Below are 19,866 nucleotides of genomic sequence, written 5' to 3'. Positions count from 1 at the left end.
TAATAAGCAATAGTATTACTAAAAAATGAACTAGCACAGGAACCAAACACAAGTCATCAAACACTTTTAAGATTAAATTAGTACCACAACATATAAGGTTACACATTTGGAACAAAACTAAACTAATAGGATTGAACCACTTGACCCCATCATCAATCCTCTATTTTTTTATCTATATTTTAGCATTAACAGAAAATTTGCGGATCCTCTATTAAACTATCCAGATCAGTTGTTGCTAGCTCCAGATATTATTGGGGATCAACCATGGATCAGCAAGCCTGTATGATAATAATAATAATAATAATAATAATAATAATAATAATAATAATAATAATAATAATAATAATAATAATAATAATAATAATAATAATAATAATAATAATAAAAAACTTTTTATAACATAAAACAACAATTAGGGATGGTAATTATGACCCATTCTACGAAAAATAAGTGGGTTAATTATTACAAATAAAAAAAATTGCATGTGAATTCATTTGGATTAACTCAAATCAAATAACGGGTCAAAACGGGCCACTCTTATAAATCTAGTTATTAACACGGATCCAAACTGATACCTTTTTAAACACTATGCTTTGACTCAAAACTCATTTTGCTTAAAACTCGTTTTTGAGTCAACCTAGTTGACCCATCCCCCAACCCGACCCGCAGAAAATTAAGAGTAAGCAATGAAAATATTCATACCTTGGTGCAACCTTTACCACATTCAACTTGCTACTACTCACACCATCTACCACTTCTAATCTGCTACCTCTCACCACATCTCTCAACGAAATAAAGCTAGATCATTGTCCTACATTTAAGTTCAAGTGGCGGAAGACTTACGACTCTACCTTCCTTTTTATTCAAGTCATAAAACAAGATATACCCTTGATCATCAGACACCATTACCAATTCCCCATTGTTTCTGCACGTTAGAGGGCTAAGATCGTCCTCGTTGTGTAAAGTCCAAGCGGCATCGTCTATCACATATTCTCTACTCCATGAATCTTCCACGCCGTATTCCTTCATCACCCAAACACTAATCGTTGAGCACTCTGAAAAAGCATCAAAGATTGAAAGACGGTTACCAACAACAATCAAGGCTAGATCTTTTTCTGCAATTCTGCAATCCCTCGCCACATGGGCCGGGCCCGAAATTTCCCCAAATTCATAGTTGTCAAAATTGAAAAAAAACTATGAGATTTGGAATAGCCTTATCCAAGCACAACCAATGAACGGCTTTTTCAAAGTGGCATGGATTGTAAAGAGTTGTAGGAGAGAAGGGTAAAGTGCCAAGGGACTGCCATGAGCCACAACCCTTTGAATAGATCTCCCCAACTGCACCATTTTTTGAATACAGTGAATATGAATAAGGCGCTTGATCCTCTGACCCGATATCAAGATCTGAACCCTCTGAATTGGTATCATGAACCGAAACAAGATCCAGTTCCATATCGGTATCAGAACCTGAATCTGAAATTAGATACAAATCCATAGACGAACAGGACGAACATCTGAAACGGGTTCCACTGGGATATATGTGCACATAACTTTAAATCGATTTGTTTTGGGGCAGTAAAAGAAACCGGACCGTAACAGTTCTGTAACAAGCTACAATTTCGGGGAGCAATGTGTATTCACCTGTAACAGGATTGTATATCATACAACGGTGAACGTTACCAAGCACGCCCATAGACTCCAAAAGAACTAGCCCGTTACAAGAATGTTTTATTCGAAAGCCATCTAACGGGTTGCTGAGATTGGGCTTAACTTCAACCCCCGAAGAAGCATCCGTATCCAAATCAATCAAGCAAATACAAGAAGATTGCATCAGTAGTTGGGTTCTGATTTTGCAAGATGTATTCGTGCAAATTCGGAATCCTCTTTTATGAGTTTCAACAGTGACTTGGACACGGCGCAGCAAGCAAGGAGAGATGGCAATGGCAATTCGGTAAGAATACCTTCCAGATGGACTCTTGGGAGCTCAATCAAGGATCGGTTAACTAGCATTAACTGTATGATGAGTCAGCCTAAAAACTACAAACTTATCATGAATAAATTGATACGGGTAGAAAACCCGAATAAGTGAGAAACCGGTGATTCGGTTATGATTTTTTTTTATAAACGGGATCATAGTTCGTTTATGTGTATAAATACCCGAATTAACAAAACAAAAACACCAAAGGGCTTGTTGCATTGTAGGGTGGTATCAAGTAAACGAACCTAACGTTCATGAACTGTTCCGTGGGAAATTCGCTTATGGTTCGTTTATTTAGTTAAGTGAACGAACATGAACATTTTTTTTTGTTCATTTAACTAAACGAACATGAACACACATTTTGCTCGTTCGTTCATTTATGTTTGTTTATTATGTTCGTTTAAAATGTAATAAATACAAAAGTTAAACCACTAATCATGATGTACATTTTGAATAAATCATGTAAATTTGAACAACTAATCTAGATGTATTTTCTGGATAAAGTGTGATGCATTAGATTAGTTCATTTATGTGTTGGTCAATTATGCTATGTTCTTTTACCTTTGTGAACTGGTTGTTTAGGTTAGGTTTAAAAGGAAGACATAAACAAGCAGGAGCATGCCTAATTCGTCAGGCCTGCCTACATCTTTCTGAATGATAAATTGATCATAATCCTGTTAGGATAGTGATGAGCAACTATTAAAATCATAGAAGGGCAGTATGTTTCTAAAATTGTAATTTATCCAACAATATCAATTAGATGCGAATTGAATATGATGTTACTTACAGATAGATAGGGTTGGATCCGTATGGCTTGAACCGAGAGACAGAGACTATGTTAATAATAAGGTGTTTGAATTGTTTATATTATTTGAGAAAAAGTTCCATAAATTACATTCTTGTAACTTTTTAATTTAATGAAAAGTTATAATGACGTAAAATAAGGAATCTCAAACACCCCATAAGTAATAGTTTTTAGTTGGCTTTCGGTTAGTAAAAATGTTGACCTTCACATAACAATATATTTTGTTTTTCTTCTTAGTAAAATGTAATTGTTAAAAGTTAAAACGTTTAATAGCCTTTGGCTTGGTGATACCAAGGCGTTAGATACGAAATTACATTTTCATTAGCCGAGGAGGGTTCACGTCCTGTTGTTATTAAAAAAATGTGTAATAATTTAAAAATACAATTAGATACGACTCTTTTAAAAGAATTTGTTAAACATTTCTATATAGTGTCAACATTAGTTTAAGAGCGTGTTGATCTCAGATTAGAGGTGCACAAGAAACCCAAACCCAGAACCGGACTCAAAAAAAAAGCTGGAACCGGTTTTTTTATACCCTGGTTTTTACTACCTATACCCGACCCTACCAGTAGAGTATGCATTTCAGTATCAAAACCTATACCTGAAACCGGACCTGATTTGTACCCGGTAATACAAAATACCGGAACATGATTTTTTAATACCCGGTCATACTCGAACCGGTTCCTTACTAGGAACTGGGTATTATTAAAACCCTATTTGTTCTTTATCTCAGGACTTAGATTACTCGGATGGATTGGCCGGGCTGCAATTCGGGTTTTGCTAGAAGTGATTACCAAATCATGTTTCCTTCAGCCCAATACGCTTTCGCGGGCCAAAATACTTGATCCATAATTCACGTTTCAAAATTTAAAATATTAAAAAATATCAGAAAACATTGTTTAAAATCCTAAAATTGAAAGTAAAGAGAAAACTATAAACACAACTCACAGTGATTATCAACCCTATCAAAAAAAATTATTATTAAGAAACAAATCCTCATCGGGTCGAAATGGTTCAGAAGATATTCAAAGTTTTAGCCTCTTCCCACGTATCCATACCAACATTTGAAGAACTCAAAACCAATCCAAAACATACATGAAGTGTATGAAACCGACAGAACCAGACCATTCATATATCTAACTATATGAAACCAGTTAACAACAAATACATGAGACCCAACTAAACCGAATACAAAGTATATCAATGAAATTATGAAAACACTAACAAATAACAACACAAAACAAAATGTAAACTAGAAAACCAAACTACTAATAATTAATGAAAACTAGCACAGGAATCAAACACTTTAAAACTAGATTACTACCACAACGTATAAGGCCACATAATGTTGGTACAAAACTAAACTACTAGGACTGAACCACTTGACTGCATGATCAAGACTCTATGAAACTAGTCAGATCAGCTGGCAATGGCTAGGTTAACATCCCATGGTTCAACTTGCAGTCTCAGCCTCATCTGAGAAAGTTGCTGATAGCTCCAGATGGTTATTTTGGATCAACCTTGGATCATCAAGCCTGTAAGATGAAAAAGAATATAGTTTTTATAAAATAAATCAACAATTATGGATAGTAATTATGAAACGTTCTACAAAAATGGGTTAATTTAGACCAATGGCGAAGCTTGGGCTAAGTAATAGGGGTGACCAAAGTTACAGACTCAAAAACTTTTTGGTCGGTGATTCGGTTCTGATCTAATGCGAGTGTTTCAGTTGTTGAGAAAGTTTTCAGTTCTTCCCAACACTTCATTAAATGCAGGGCCGTCTCCGAGTTTTCGAGTGCCCAAGACAAAAATAAAAAATGGGCCTTATATTATTTGTTTCCCAAAGATCAAGGATATTTCCATTATTTTGTTTATATATGTCGACTTTTTAGATAGTTTTTAGACTCTTACATAAAATCAAGCCCTTATACAAATATAACCTTTTAAATATATATAATTTTTTTGAAAAAAATTGTACCAAGTGATGATCGAACCAGAAAATTTTAAGTGGAGGGTTCGAGTTTTTTTTGTTTTTTCATTCAGAATCATATGCGAGCTTACTAAATAAAAGTATGAACAAAGATACTAAAGACAAAATAAAATTGAAATCTTAACTTTTATTAATATTCAGAATAATAAATAATAAAGAAATGACTATATAGGCTTTTCCTTTTTATTTTTATTTTAGATTTTACCCTCTTCAATTGAAAAACGAGTTGGTTAAAGACTATGGGTCATGGATTAAATTTTAAAAAGGCCCAATATTATAAGCTATGTCATCTTCTTCACGTTTCCGAAACCATTCTTTTGTTGTAGAGATGGGGCGGCCGTCGATCGGAAGAAAAACCCATCTAACACAAACTCAAATGATTGCAAGTAACTGTAAGTTGAATTGGAGGGACCAATAGCTTTTTGGAAAATATACTCAGGGGTGACCGAGCACAATACCTATAAAAATTCTTGGACAAAATCACCAAAAATTACCCTACTAAGCGAAAAAACGGGGGTGACCGGGGACACGGGTCCCCATTAACCTTCGCCACTGATTTAGAAAAAAAGATACGCATGCGAGTTCATTTAGGTTAACTCAAATCAAACAACGGGTCAAAACAGGTCCCTCTTATAAAGCTTGTTAATTAAAAGAAATTCAAACAGGTTAGCACCATCCATGACCAATGTTTATATTATCATAACCTGCTCGTCGCCTACACATCCACCATCAAACTGATAGTATTTTAAAAGGCTGCATTTTGACTCAAACTACTTCTTTTGCTCAGAACCCATTTTAACCCAACCTATTTGACCCATCACACAACCCGACCAGCACAAAATTAAGAGTAAAACAAAAAAGATATTCATACCTTGGTGCAACCTTTAGCACTTCCAAGTTGGTACCACTCACAACATCTTTCAATGAAATGAAGCTAGGAGTATGCATCAACAGCCTCCAGTCAAGTTCAAGTGGGGGATGATTTACAACTCTACCTTTCTTCTTATTCATATCATATAACAATATAAAACCAAAATCACTCACCATTACTATCTCCCCATTGTTTCTGCATATTATGGGCATAAGACAGTAGCGGGCGTGTAAAAGCCAACCGTTGGTGTCCACCACAAATTCTCTACTCCATGAATCTTTCACTCCATATTCCTTCATTATCCAAACACTAAACTTTAACCAGTTTGTAAAGCGATCAATGATTGAAAGACGATTACCAATAACAACCATAACTAGATCAGTATATGCAAGTGCATCATTCTTCACCAGATGGGGCGGGCCCGAAATTTCCCCAAATTCATGGGTCTCGAAGTTATAGAGTACTATGAGATTTGGGACAGCCTTGTCCGAGCACATCCAATGAACAGCTTTTTCCAAGTGGCATCTACCGTAAATATTAAGGGGACAGAAGGGTAAAATGCCAAGGGACTCCCATGAGCGAGAACCCTTTATATAGATCTCCCCCACTGCATCACTTTCTGAATACACATAATCCGAATCAGAATCTGAACAAGGTTCTTGATCCTCTGACCCGATATCAAGATCTGAACCCTCTGAATTGGTATCATGAGCTGAAACAAGATACAGTTCCATATCAGAGTCTGAATCTGAAGATTGATACAATTCCATTTCAGAATCTGAATCTGAATCTGAAATGGGTTTCACCCGGTAAAACGTGCATAAAACTTCAAACCGATTTGTTTGTGGGCAGTAAAAGAAACCAGAAACAGTTCTATAACGAGCTACAAGTTCAGGTAGCAATGTGTATTCACCTGTAACAGGATTGTATATCATACAACGGTGAACATTATCAAGCTCGCTCATATACTCCAAAAGAACTAGCCCGTTACAAGAATGTGTTATTTGAAAGACATCTAACGGGTTGCTGAGATTGGGCTTAACTTCAACCCGTGAAGCAGCATCCGTATCCAAATCAATCAAGCGAATACACGAAGATTGAATCATTAGATGAGGTTCCGATTTTGCAAGATGTAAGCGTGCAAATTCGGAATCCTCTTTTATGAGCTTCAATAGTGATTTGGACACGGCGCAGCAAGAAAGGAGAGATGGCAATGGCAATTCGGTAAGAATACCTTCCAGATTGTCTCTTGGGAGAACAACCAAGGATCGGTCACCAGCTGCCATTGTATGTGATGGTGATGCGGCTGAGTCTAGCGGCTGTGATTTTAGGGTTTTGGAAGTAGAAACAGCCACCGAGCGGCAATTCGGGTAGGTCTTATATAGAATTTGGAGATATTAATTAGCATTAACTGTATGAAGAGTTAGCCTAAAAACTACAAACTTATCACGAATAAATTGATATGGGTAGAAACCCCGAACAAGTGAGAAACCGGTGAGTCGGTTATGACTTTTTATAAGCGAAATCATAGTTCGTTATATGTGTATAAATAACCAAATTAACAAAACAAAACCACCAAAGGGCTTGTTGCATCGTAGAATGGTATCAAGGTGTAGGCCTGTTAACGATTCGTTATATGTTCATGAACTGTTCGGCGTGAAGTTTGTTTATTTAGTTAAACGAGCATGAACACACGTTTTGTTCGTCCATTAATGTTTATTTATGTCCGCTAATTTACGTTCCTCTATGTTCGTTTAATATTTAATAAATACATAAGTAGTTACACTTACGTAAATATAAACACACTACGTGCTCATTAAACCACTAATCAAGAAGTACATTTTGAATAAATCATGTAAACTTGAACAACTAATTTAGATGTATTTTTGGATAACTCATTAACCTGTGATGCACTAGACTTTTTCGTTTGTGTTCATTCATTAATGCTAACTTTTGTTCATTTGTGTTCATTTATGCTCATTTTAAGTTTGTTTATGTTCATTTGTGTTCGTTTAGGTTTTAAACGAACGAACTTAAACGTACACAAACATGCCCATTTTTTTAATGAACGAACATGAACAAAATATGTGTTCGATTAAATGTTCCTGTTTGTGTTTGGTTAAAGTTAAATGAATGCAAGCCCTCGTTCGTGTTCATTTACAGGCCTATCAAGGTGTGTACATAGCGGTGTTGAGCATCAATGAAAGCCAGTGCCTATCGTCTCCTAACGTGTATCATAACATGATATGGAATCCTTTAAACACTATACACATGGAAAGCATGAGCAGGTGTGCTCAAACATGAAGATGAAATGTACGCCACTATGATATGATTGCTATATACAAGTATTTCATAGCATAATTATCACCCACTAATAAGTTTAATTTCAGGACAAAAAAAACCTAATTGTTGTAAAATTGCAGTAAAACCAATAGTAAGTGTTGAATAATCAGACAGAAGAAAATGAATAAAGATGAGAAGCGAAGAATTTGATACATACAAATTCATCCCCAATCTGAAGTTTAGGGTTTAAGTTTAGAGCTCGGATACTGACTTCAACCGATGAGTTACTTCATTCGTAAGATTGAAACTGCACGAAATGAATTTGAGATTTAACTTCGTCTTCGTCGTCTCATCTTCATCCATATCCATGGCGATGATGATGTATGTATCCCTATCGCTTTTATGGAGGAGGAGTTGACTTTATTTTTACACTTTCATATGCTTTTGACGGATTCTGATGGGATGGCAACAAGTCGGCTTCGGGCAAGCTCATATCCAATGTTAAATCATGTCACATACCCAGCCTAATGCGTGTTTTGGATAATTACCCTTTGGGTGTCAGGTGTACACGATAGAATTTTCAAGTACCTTTTATTTTTTACTAATATATTTTATGTGGAGGGTTCATATGCAAAATAATATTAACGTGGGAAGCGTAACAAATAATACCAATCTACCCAAAATATAATGTAGAAAACAATACCAACTACAATACCAAGTCACATAAACAATATTTTGTAATAATAAAAAAAAAACCTAATAATAACAACAAGATAATCAGAATCAACAACAAATATTTATAACAACAAAAAGAAAAAGAACTACTAATAACAACAAAATATAAATCAATAAATACTTATAGTGTTGCATAATCGTAAACCAACAAATACGAAAAAAACAGAAAACACTTATAAAAATAAACCTAATAATAATAGCAAGTTAGTTATCACTGTTTTCATATTAAGAAGTGTTTGTATTTGATTATGAAACTAAAACTGTATTTCATATATATCAGAACTTATAAGGTTTATATTATCTATTAGACTATGAGTGGCTGATGAGCATCTCCTCTAGTAAAAGATTCTAAAGCTGATCGACCAAAATGAGGAATTCAAATGGCATGATCACAGTAGAAACTCTATAAAATAATACACTTGGGACCACCAAAATTTATTAATTAAAAGAGTTATTAATTAATCGATAAATTAATAATTATTAATTTATATATTAATTAATATTTTATTAATTTATAGTAGAATGTTCTGACTCACCCAGAAGAAAATGTAGTTGCGTAGTTGTTGACTGATGAAGAAATTATTGAAAGCGTTATTGGAATTAATAAAGATGATATCGATGAAGAAGATGATGAAAGTTCTACAATGGAGCCCCCTTCGCGAAACGAAGCTATTAAAGCGGCAATCACATTGAACAATTTCTTGTTGAGCTATGAGAAAACAACACCAGAAGTTCTTACCATGCTAAGGAAAATTAGAGACGAGATTCAAGGGGAAATTGATTTCAACAAAAAACAAAAGACAATTGAGTCATTTTTCAAGAAACCTTCATAAATCATTCATGTAATATGCTATATATAAGGAATTATTAATTTATATTTATATGGGGTCTAAAGAAATTATCAAAAATGTTTTATCTTATAATTTTAGCGAATTATTAATTTAGCACCTTATCCCCGAGTCGGGACCGGCAAAAAATATTATCTTAGAGAGTTTATTAAATAGTCAAGTATTAATTTATTGAGTTTCTACTGTAGGTAGTAGGGCTTTTGAGGGTTAAATTATAGACGAGATTCAAAGGGAAATTGATTTCAACAAAAAACAAAAGACAATTGAGTCATTTTTCAAGAAACATTCATAAATCATTTATGTAATATGCTATATATAAGGAATTATTAATTTATATTTTATATGAGGTCTAAAGAATTATATTTACAGGTTTTGCATACTCTGGTTTCTTTTGTAGAGTTTAGTCCTATACATAATCTAGCCTAATTACCAATTTGAACATATTCCAGCCCAATATACTTTTGGTAGCCTAAAATACTTGATACTTGTTTTCAAATTCCAACATGCCTTTGCATTAACTTTATATATTCAATTTTATTATGTATACTTATTATTGTGGTTATCAATACATAATATATATCAGGTTCTTTTTCAAGTTATATTTTCCTATATATACGTCTTATTGTACCTCATCATATAATATACATGGTTAATGAAATCTCTTTATCCCTACATCTCTTTCTCTTATTGTTTTGCTAATTGGCTAGTTTCAAAACACGTTATCAGCACGAGATGTTTTTGGAGTCGGATCACATATCATAAATTATGGGGATGAATAGTCGGGCTATTCTACAATCACTTATACTAAAATCTGAATATTAAACCAACAAAAGGTATATGAACTTACCCCTTCGTTTGTTTCCATATCAACGGTTAACTTCAACCTTTAACCTTGTTTCTCTCACAACAACCTTTATCCTGGTTTAGTTGTTGAAATTTTCAGTCAGCTTCATGCTGGATATCATTACTAAAATCAGCCACAAAGTCTGCTAGAGCTTGGGATTTAATTTCTGCCTAGGCTCATAAATAAGATCATAAGCACTCAGTTTAGCAGACCACTTAGCCATCCTATTAGACATTTCAAGTTTTCTCAAAACATTTTTAATAGAATAATTAGTTTTAACAAAACTACTATGTCTCTCAAAATAATGTCTTAACTTGGTAGATGCCATAACTAAAGCTAAAATTATTTTTTCTAAATGAGAATACCTGGTTTCACAATCAAGTAGACTTTTACTTACATAGTAGATAGGGTGTTGTTGTCCTTCAAGATTCTTGACTAGCACAGCACTCATCATGTCCCGGGATACCGCCAAATAGAGGAATAGTGGTTCACCATATTCAGGCCTCATGAGCAAAGGTGTTAATGAGAGATATACTTTTAAGTCTTCAAGCGTCTTCTCATGTTTTGACCCCATTCAAACATCTTGTTCTTTTTCAGGATATCGTAGAACTCTTTGCACCTTTCTGAGGATCTTGAGATAAATCTGTTCAAGGATGAGATCCTGCAGGTTAACCTCTGAGCATCCTTCACGTTGGCCGGTGCTTTCGGGTTTACGATGGCTTTGATCTGCTCTGGACTTGCTTCTACCCCCCTTTTTAGTAACCACGTATCCCAAAAACTTTCCTGCCCCCACTCCCAAGTGGCACTTGGAGGAGTTCAGTTTCATGTTGTACTTGTCAAGAATGTTAAATGCTTCTTGAAGATCCCGGAGGTGATCCCCAGATTTCTTCGATTTCGCCACCGTATCATCGATGTAGACCTCCATGGTGTCCCCTAGTTTCTCTTTGAACATCATATTAATCGATCTTTGATAGGTTGCACCTGCATTTTTCAAACCAAAAGGCATGGCAGTGTAACAATATATGCCTGCCAGGGTCATGAATGTCATGTCTTCTTGATCTAAGGGTTCCGTTTGGATTTGCTGGAATCCCGAAGAGGTGTCCATAAAGGTCAGCATTTCATTTCCCAACAGTTACATCCACTATGCAGTCATTGCGGCAATGGAAAAGGATCTATGGGGCAAACTTTGTTGAGGTCTATGTAGTCGACACAAACTCTCCATTTGCCATTCTTCTTTTGGACCACCACCACGTTAGCTAACCATCTTGGGAATTTTACTTCCCTAATCATCACGCGTTCAACAATCTTTCAACCTCTTCGTGGATGATAACGTTTCTTTTAGGTGTGAACTTCCTTCTCTTTTGTTGGATTGACCAGAAAAATTTTATCCAGACCTAATTTGTGAGTAATAATACTTTTAGAAATACCTGTCATATCCTCATATTTCCATGCAAATGTGGAGATTCTGCTTCTGAGGAACTCGACCAACTAATCTTCAATTTCTTTGGTAATCCTGGTTCCTATCAACACTTTGATATCGGAATCCTGATCATCTAGTTATACTTCTTTGATATCTTGCTCGGCTACTTCCAAGATAATAACTGTTTTGTTCTTTGATTGCTATGCCTGAGTCGGTTTAGCTGTTGGTTTCATTGACGAAGCATAAGAGTGTTTAGCTTCTTTTTGATCACCTTGAATCTTAACGATCCACCAAGGCGGCGGCATCTTGATGCATTTGTGATAGGTTGAGGGGTCCGCTTTCATATCATGGATCCAGGGTCTGCCTAAGATAATGTTAAAAGATGCTAACGCATCAATAACACAAAATTTATGAATAAAATTTACTCCCTTGACGTAAACAGGAAGTTTGATTTCTCCTACGGTACTCTTGGCTTCACCGCTGAATCCCACTAAGACCGGGGATTTCGTGACAATCTCGGATTCCGGAATGTTCATCCTCTTCAGGGTCTCCAGATGTTCATCCTCTTCGGATTTCTCCTACGGTACTCTTGGCTTCACCGCTGAATCCCACTAAGACCGGGGATTTCGTGACAATCTTGGATTCCGGAATGTTCATCCTCTTCAGGGTCTCTAGATGTATGATATTCACCGAACTTCCATTGTCTACCAAGATCCTACCCATAAAACAATTAGCAACACATAGGGTTATAACCAAACCCTCGTGATGAGGATTCTGAATGTTATTTCGATCTACATCATCGAATAGGACGCCGACTTCCTTGGGCAAGGTTATCGTCTTTGTTGGTCCCTCCGGCTTTTAGCTGCCGAGTAGGTTGCTCCGCAAATATCCGAGCCTCCTGAAATAACATTTACGATTCGAGAATGCAACTCTGCCAAAAGAAGCAAATAAGGCAGAGTCGTATTCTCTAATATAACATAAGGTTTTTTGGACTAGTAGTCCATACAAAAGGGTCTTTTATGTGAATTATGAAGTAAGTTATATAAGACAAAATTGTGGGCACAAGGATTTTGCAAAGATCCATGATTGATTATGAGGAGACACATTCTCCAATGGTGGAAGCAACGACTTTCCGATACCTAAATAGTCTGATAATACAAAGAGAGAATTGATTAGCGTCTGATAAATATTGTGATTCAGTTGCTACTGAAAGTTTACAAGAAAGTCTCTTAAGGATTTGAGTTATCAAATCATGTAAAGCAAGTTCTCGAGAACACAATGACTGTTGTGTATAGAGTCATGTTTGAATACGTTACAATCATTGAATATGTTAAACATAAACAGAAGTCCTGAAGAGTTTCCCAATGTAGTTGAATACTTGAAAGGTTATATGATACATCTTGATGATGTAATTCTTGTGCTTCAATAAGCATACATGTAACACCCCGACCAAAGGCGGATTATACATCGGGGCGCCACATATTGTTTCATTACTCGTGACACTATTGGTGTCAATATTTATTAATACACATTTTATCGCGCACGCGCAGCGGGGAAAATATAGAACATAAATCAAACATAAATCAATATATTTTAAATTATAACATTCAAACAACATTAACTTGTCTTGATACATTTTAATCTAGGTCCAAAAGTAAAAACGTCCTATGTGTCCACAAGCTCCAAAACAGCTACTGCAAACCTGAACATGTGTTAAAATAAACGTCAAACACTTGCGTGTTGGTGAGGAATCAAGTTTAATACAATACATAGATAACAATAAATCTGCGCGCAACATGTGTATGTCTGGTTTTCAACAAGGGTGTAATCTGATCGGGACCAACTCTAAGAGACAAGACTGCCAGTGCTCACAATTGAGCTCACAAACAAGACTAACTGTGCAAGTGTAACAAAAGAGAAAATCATAAACGAATGTTCTCCCGTGTTCATCTAATGGTACCATGAAAACTGCGGAATAGACCGTCCATACGGTTAATGATCCACACATACAAATAAACAGCCAAGTCTACGTCCTCAACACATGGGATACTGCGCGACTAAAGTTCATAAACAGTTTAAGACTCAAGTTTTGTATGAACACATGAACATCCCAAAGCATTTAAAATAAAAAGGGATTAGATACGAGATAACTCACCTGATAAACGATGCGGTGTAAGATAAAGCAAGAACCAACTTTAAACAAGCACAAGTTAACCTATAAGTAAGATTATTGTTTTAATGATCTGTTTTAAGTCTTGATTATAAGTTAGCATAATTAATAAGTAAATTATTATATATAATATATATATAGTACCGGAAAAGCAGGGAAGAACAAGGAGGAAGACGGAGGCAAGAGAGGAGACGGCAGGAGGACAACGGCAGAGAGCAAAAAGGGAGGAAGAGATAATAAGAGAGATTAAGTGTTTTGTGTGTGAAGTGTTAGGAAAATATTATTATTACTTATAGAGAAACCCTAGGAGACATAAACCCTAGAAAAAGGGGAAAAGATCTCAAAAAGTAAAAGAAAAGATATCAACGGTAAAAAGTTCTGAAAAGTAAAGATATCAAAAGATATGGCAGCTGCAGGGGGCAAGATAAAGCTGACAGGGAACAGTAAAAAGCATGGGCGGATCAGATAAAGGTACTGGTCAAGCATGGCAAAAGCAGATCTCAAAAGATTATGTCAGTCACTTTATCTGTCAACCAATGGGGTTGGTGCGCATGCTGCGCCGAAAGTAACTATTCAGACATTAGATGGGTTAGGTCAACGGCTCAAAAGATAAGACAACACAAAAGCAAACGGCTAGATTTAAACAGAAGATACAAGGGTTAAGCGCGAGAAGGCTGAGTGCGCGAGCGCGAAGGCTGGCACAACAATCCTTAGCGCACTGCGGGAAGAATCACATCCTTAGCGTGCTGTGTGAACTAGAATTCTAAGCGCATCGCGGGAAGAACATACATTCTTAGCGCATTGCGGGAAGAACATGCATTCTTAGCGCGCTGCGAGAAGAGTTCTCTTCACGCATCGCAGGAACAAGATGTCTTCACGCAGGCTTCCATGTAAGGAGTCTGGCGCGTGGAGCTGCAGACATCCTTAGGCGGAAAGAACCAAAGGACAAGCATAGAGTTGAGGGAAACAAGGCTTAAGGGCGGGACGGCGAAAAGAAGGCGGAATGAGAGAAGGAAGAGGGAGGGGACGGCGGAAAGAAAGAGAGAGAAAGAGGCGGGAAGGAAAAGTATATTATTATTATTAAAGTAAAATATAAGTATAAATAAATATTAAATCATAAAAGAAAGAGATCGGATAAGGGAAACGGGTACCTGGGTCGGGTCGGATCAGGGCAGATGTCACAGTCTCCCCTACTTTAAGAAATTTCGTCCCGAAATTTATCTCGAAGTAGGTTGCGCAGAGAACAGGTGCGGGTACTTGATCTTCATTTGATCTTCCCTTTCCCATGTAAACTCGGCTCCGCGCTTGGACTCCCAACGAACTTTCACGATAGGGATACGACTGCGCTTGGTTTGCTTAACCTCGCGATCCATAATCTCAACAGGCTTCTCAACGAAATGCATAGATTCATCAACTTGAACTTCATCGAGTGAAATGTGAAGGTTCTCGTCAGCTAAACACTTCTTGAGATTGGATACATGGAACGTTGGATGCACATTACTGAGCGCGGGCGGCAGGTCAAGTCTGTAGGCAACTTTTCCCACACGCGCGAGAATCTTGAATGGACCAACATAACGAGGAGCAAGCTTACCCTTCTTCCCAAAGCGGACAACACCTTTCCAAGGCGACACTTTGAGGAGAACAAGATCACTAACTTGAAATTCGAGAGGCTTTCGCCTACGATCTGCGTAACTCTTCTGTCGGCTTCTGGCAGTCAGCAGATGATCACGGATCTTGGCGATTTTATCGGTTGTCTCTTGAACAAGTTCGGGTCCTGTGATTTGAGCTTCTCCCACCTCGCTCCAACAAATCGGGGAGCGGCACTTACGACCGTAAAGTGCTTCAAATGGGGCCATACCAATACTGGAATGATAGCTGTTATTATAAGAGAACTCGATCAAAGGCAGGTGCGAATCCCAATTACCCCCAAAATCAAGAACACAAGATCGGAGCATATCCTCAAGAGTTTGAATAGTTCGCTCAGACTGACCGTCAGTCTGAGGATGATATGCCGTACTCATGTCCAAGCGAGTTCCTAGCGCAGATTGGAGAGATTTCCAAAAGCGAGATATAAAACGGCCATCGCGATCGGATATGATGCTCAAAGGAGTACCATGGCGGCAGACAATTTCCTTGACATAAAGCTGCGCGAGTTGCTCAACACGGTAGTTTTCACGAATGGGCAGAAAGTGAGCAGATTTAGTCAATCGATCCACTATTACCCAAATGCTATCATGTTTGCTTGCTGTCAAAGGTAACTTGGTAATAAAGTCCATCGCTATACCTTCCCATTTCCACGTAGGAATTTCTGGTTGTTCGAGCAAACCAGATGGACGTTGGTGTTCAGCTTTAACTTTAGAACAAGTCAGGCACTTAGCTACGAACACAGCAATATCCTTTTTCATACCGGGCCACCAATAATTTATGCGCAAATCCTTGTACATCTTATCAGCGCCGGGATGAATAGAATACCGAGATTTGTGCGCTTCACTCAGGATATCAGCGCGAAGATTCTCATCACAAGGGATCCAGATGCGACTGAGATAGCAGAGAATTCCACTCAGATTAGGGACAAAGAGTGCTTCCGCGCCACACGCTAACTCGGCGCGAAGGTTACCATTACTGATGGATGCGCGCTGCGCGTCACGAATACGCGATTCAAGGTTGCTTTGAATCGGCGCGAAGTGAAGCTGGGTGCGCGGCAAGATACAGTTAAGTTGGCAGGGTTTTCGGCTGAGCGCATCGGCTACCACATTAGCCTTACCAGGATGATACCGGATCTCACAATCGTAATCGCTGATGAGTTCGTTCCATCGGCGTTGCCTCATGTTAAGTTCCTTTTGATCAAAGATATGCTGAAGGCTTTTATGGTCAGTGTAGAGGATGCACTTAGTACCATAAAGGTAGTGTCTCCAGATCTTCAAGGCAAAAACTACTGCACCAAGCTCGAGGTCGTGAGTTGTATAATTCTTTTCATGAACCTTAAGTTGCCTTGATGCGTAAGCGATAACCTTGCCTCGTTGCATAAGAACACAACCGAGACCTTGGTTGGATGCATCGCAATACACGACAAAATCATCATTACCCTCAGGTAGCGCAAGAACAGGAGCTTTACACAACAAACGCTTGAGCGTCAGAAAGGCTTCTTCTTGCTTCGAGCCCCAAATATACGGTTTACCTTTGTGCGTCAGAGCTGTTAAAGGCAAAGCGATCTTCGAGAAGTTCGAAATAAAGCGCCGGTAATAACCAGCTAAGCCTAGAAAGGAACGGATCTCAGAAGGAGAGGATGGCGTAATCCAGTTCTCGATTGCCTCAATTTTGGATGGGTCGACATGGATACCCATCTTGTTGACAACATGACCAAGAAACTGTACTTCATCAGACCAGAATTCACACTTGGAAAGCTTAGCATAGAGCTGCTCGGTTCGAAGCTTCTGCAACACTAACCGAAGATGTTGCTCGTGCTCGGCCTTGGTCTTAGAATACACCAGAACATCATCGATAAACACGATCACGAATTTATCCAAGAAAGGCCTACACACCCGATTCATAAGATCCATGAAAACGGCGGGTGCGTTGGTTAGACCGAAGGACATGACCAAGAATTCAAAATGGCCATAACGAGTTCGAAAAGCAGTCTTCGGAACATCTTCATCGCGGATGCGCAACTGGTGATAGCCAGAGCGGAGATCAATCTTCGAGAAACAAGAGGCACCTTGGAGTTGATCAAAGAGGTCGTCAATACGCGGTAAGGGATACCGATTTTTAATGGTGAGTTTGTTCAACTCGCGGTAATCAATACACATGCGAAACGATCCATCTTTCTTTTTAACGAACAACACCGGAGCACCCCAGGGCGAAGAGCTAGGGCGAATGAATCCTTTAGCAGTCAACTCTTGAAGTTGGCTGGCCAATTCTTGCATCTCAGCGGGTGCAAGACGGTAAGGAGATTTAGCCACGGGGGAAGCACCAGGGACAAGATCAATACGGAACTCGACTTCACGAGCGGGAGGGATACCAGGAAGATCATCAGGAAAAACTTCAGGGAAATCACGCACAACAGGGATATCGCGAAGCTTCTTCTCTTCAACAGGTTTAACCACATGGGCTAGAAATGCAATACACTTCTTCCGCATGAGTCTTTGGGCTTCGGCGCAAGACATAAGTTTAAGACCGCGGGAGGGTTTTTCGCCGTAGATGTAAAGATCACCATTTTCTCGAGGTAGGCGAATCAATTTCTTGGCGCAAATAACTTCGGCGCGATTATGCGAGAGCCAGTCCATACCAATGATAACATCAAAGCTTCCAAGAGGCATAGGGATGAGGTCAATCAGAAAATCGTTTTCGTTAAGGTTAAGCGTACAATCTTTAATCACCGAGTTAATTAAAACAGTTTCACCGTTAGCCAATTCAACTGAAAAATCTTCTTTTAAATCGTTGCGCGGTCGCGCAAGCTTCTGCTCGAAGGCGCGAGAAATAAAACTTCGATCGGCGCCAGTATCAAAAAGTACAGAAGCATAAAATCCGTTAAGCAAAAATGTACCATTAACTACGTCATTATTCGCTTGCGCTTGGTGCGCGGTTATGTTAAAAGCTCGTCCGCGCGTCACTTGGTTCGAAATCTGGTTCACCGGATTCGCTTGTGTGATTTGCACTTGCAGTCTCGGGCACGCGTTCCGGAAATGACTGGGATCACCGCAGTTAAAGCACGATCTGGGTCGTGGGTTTTGGTAGATTGATTGTGGGTTCTGCGGGTAGACTGGTGGTGTTGGCGCAATTGGATTTGCGGGAAGGACTCTACAGTTTTCAGCAGTGTGACCAGTACGGCCACATCGGTTACAAAGTCGACACGGGGTTTGGGTTGGGTGGTGAGATCTACAGGTTGGGCAAAAGGGATGGTTTCCTGTGTAAGGTTTCTTAGTTGGCGGGGCAGGGAGTGCTGGATTGGTTAAGGCATAGTTGTGGACTATAGGGGGAGTTGGGTAGGCTGATAGTGGGTTAGGCGCGTAAACTGGGGGTTGGTAAGCGGGTTGCTGGACAATGGGCGGGTTGGTAAGCGCATAGGCCTTGCGCCTGCGCTTGAGGTTGTTACGGTTTGAGGGTTCTGGTTTGGTTTCTGCGGGTTCAGGGACAGTTTTGGTGGTTTTGGTCTTCTCAGTTCCCCGCAGGAACAGAGTTCCTGCTCTGACATGGTTGTCGCTGAGCACAGCGGCCAACTCAATGGCGTCAGAGAGGGTAACTGGGTTTCTGGCCCATACAGAATCTTGAATTTCCATGGGGAGACCCCCAAGGAATTTCTCGATTGCTCGGCGTGAAGGGGTAACAAGGTGAGGGACCAGTAAGCTTAGCTCGTGGAAGCGCGTCGCGTACTCGCGCGCTTCACCGCTGTATTGCTTCAAGTTCCAGAATTCTTCCTCCAGGCGCTTAATTTCGTTGGGAGGGCAGAATTCTCGCGTAAGAATCTCCTTGAATTCCTCCCATGTCATGCTAGAAGCAGCCTCTGCGCCACGCGCATGAGCTACTCCATTCCACCATGTAAGCGCTCTGGATTCCAGGACACTGGAAGCATATAGGGTTCGTCTTTCTGAGGGACATTGGGTATGGAGGAAAGTGTTTTCAATCTTTTCGAGCCATTGGAGCATCACGGTGGCTCCTTCAAGACCTGTGAACTTCGGAGGGTTACCCGCATTAAAGGACTTAATGTTATAACTCGAGGTGTTGGTATTGTTTTGGCTCAAAGCTTGGGCTATTGCGGCGGCCATTTCCTGGGAACGTTGCTGTCTACGCATGCGCGAGGCTTCTCTTCTCTGAAATCGGCGAGATAGCGGAGGCATTCTATAAAAGTTAATTTTAGTTAATATCTTGGTTTTATCGCAAAGTATAACTTTATAAAGCTTGGTTTCACGGAGTTAGATGCTATCA

General features: G+C 38.8%; 2 protein-coding genes across 2 annotated transcripts; both read right to left on the bottom strand.

Annotated features, from left to right (window-relative positions):
- Window positions 1-798: 798 nt before the first annotated feature.
- On the bottom strand, window positions 799-1,831 carry LOC143537585 (uncharacterized). Its single transcript, XM_077031321.1, has 3 exons — window positions 1,642-1,831; window positions 1,238-1,473; window positions 799-1,194 (listed from the first exon to the last, which is right to left on the bottom strand). Exons 1-3 carry the CDS (start codon window positions 1,829-1,831, stop codon window positions 799-801), a joined length of 822 nt encoding a protein of 273 aa, XP_076887436.1.
- Window positions 1,832-4,077: 2,246 nt separating this feature from the next.
- Window positions 4,078-6,988, bottom strand: LOC143537593 (F-box protein At3g07870-like). The gene is made up of 2 exons (XM_077031328.1): window positions 5,645-6,988; window positions 4,078-4,318 (listed from the first exon to the last, which is right to left on the bottom strand). The coding sequence occupies exons 1-2, from the start codon at window positions 6,928-6,930 to the stop codon at window positions 4,237-4,239; spliced, it is 1,368 nt and encodes a 455-aa protein (XP_076887443.1). The 5' UTR covers window positions 6,931-6,988; the 3' UTR covers window positions 4,078-4,236.
- Between the last annotated feature and the right edge of the window lie 12,878 nt (window positions 6,989-19,866).

This window comes from Bidens hawaiensis, unplaced genomic scaffold (assembly GCF_021521415.1).
Source record: "Bidens hawaiensis isolate Kalapana, Puna unplaced genomic scaffold, B.hawaiensis_p1.1 tig00011229_1, whole genome shotgun sequence".
Classification (NCBI taxonomy): Eukaryota; Viridiplantae; Streptophyta; class Magnoliopsida; order Asterales; family Asteraceae; genus Bidens; species Bidens hawaiensis.
Note: the sequence above shows the minus strand (reverse complement) of the source record. Positions and strands in the feature narration are given on the sequence as shown.

What these genes read in the sequence shown, in the direction of transcription:
- LOC143537585 (XM_077031321.1), bottom strand. Translation starts at nt 1,831, where the DNA reads ATGCAATCTTCTTGTATTTGCTTGATTGATTTGGATACGGATGCTTCT. An exon ending in GATATACAATCCTGTTACAG is followed by an intron (nt 1,474 to 1,641) that starts GTGAATACACAT and finishes ATCTAATTTCAG; the next exon opens with ATTCAGGTTCTGATACCGAT. An exon ending in CATGCCACTTTGAAAAAGCC is followed by an intron (nt 1,195 to 1,237) that starts GTTCATTGGTTG and finishes CAAATCTCATAG; the next exon opens with TTTTTTTTCAATTTTGACAA.
- LOC143537593 (XM_077031328.1), bottom strand. Translation starts at nt 6,930, where the DNA reads ATGGCAGCTGGTGACCGATCCTTGGTTGTTCTCCCAAGAGACAATCTG. An exon ending in GTGCTAAAGGTTGCACCAAG is followed by an intron (nt 4,319 to 5,644) that starts GTATGAATATCT and finishes TTCATCTTACAG; the next exon opens with GCTTGATGATCCAAGGTTGA.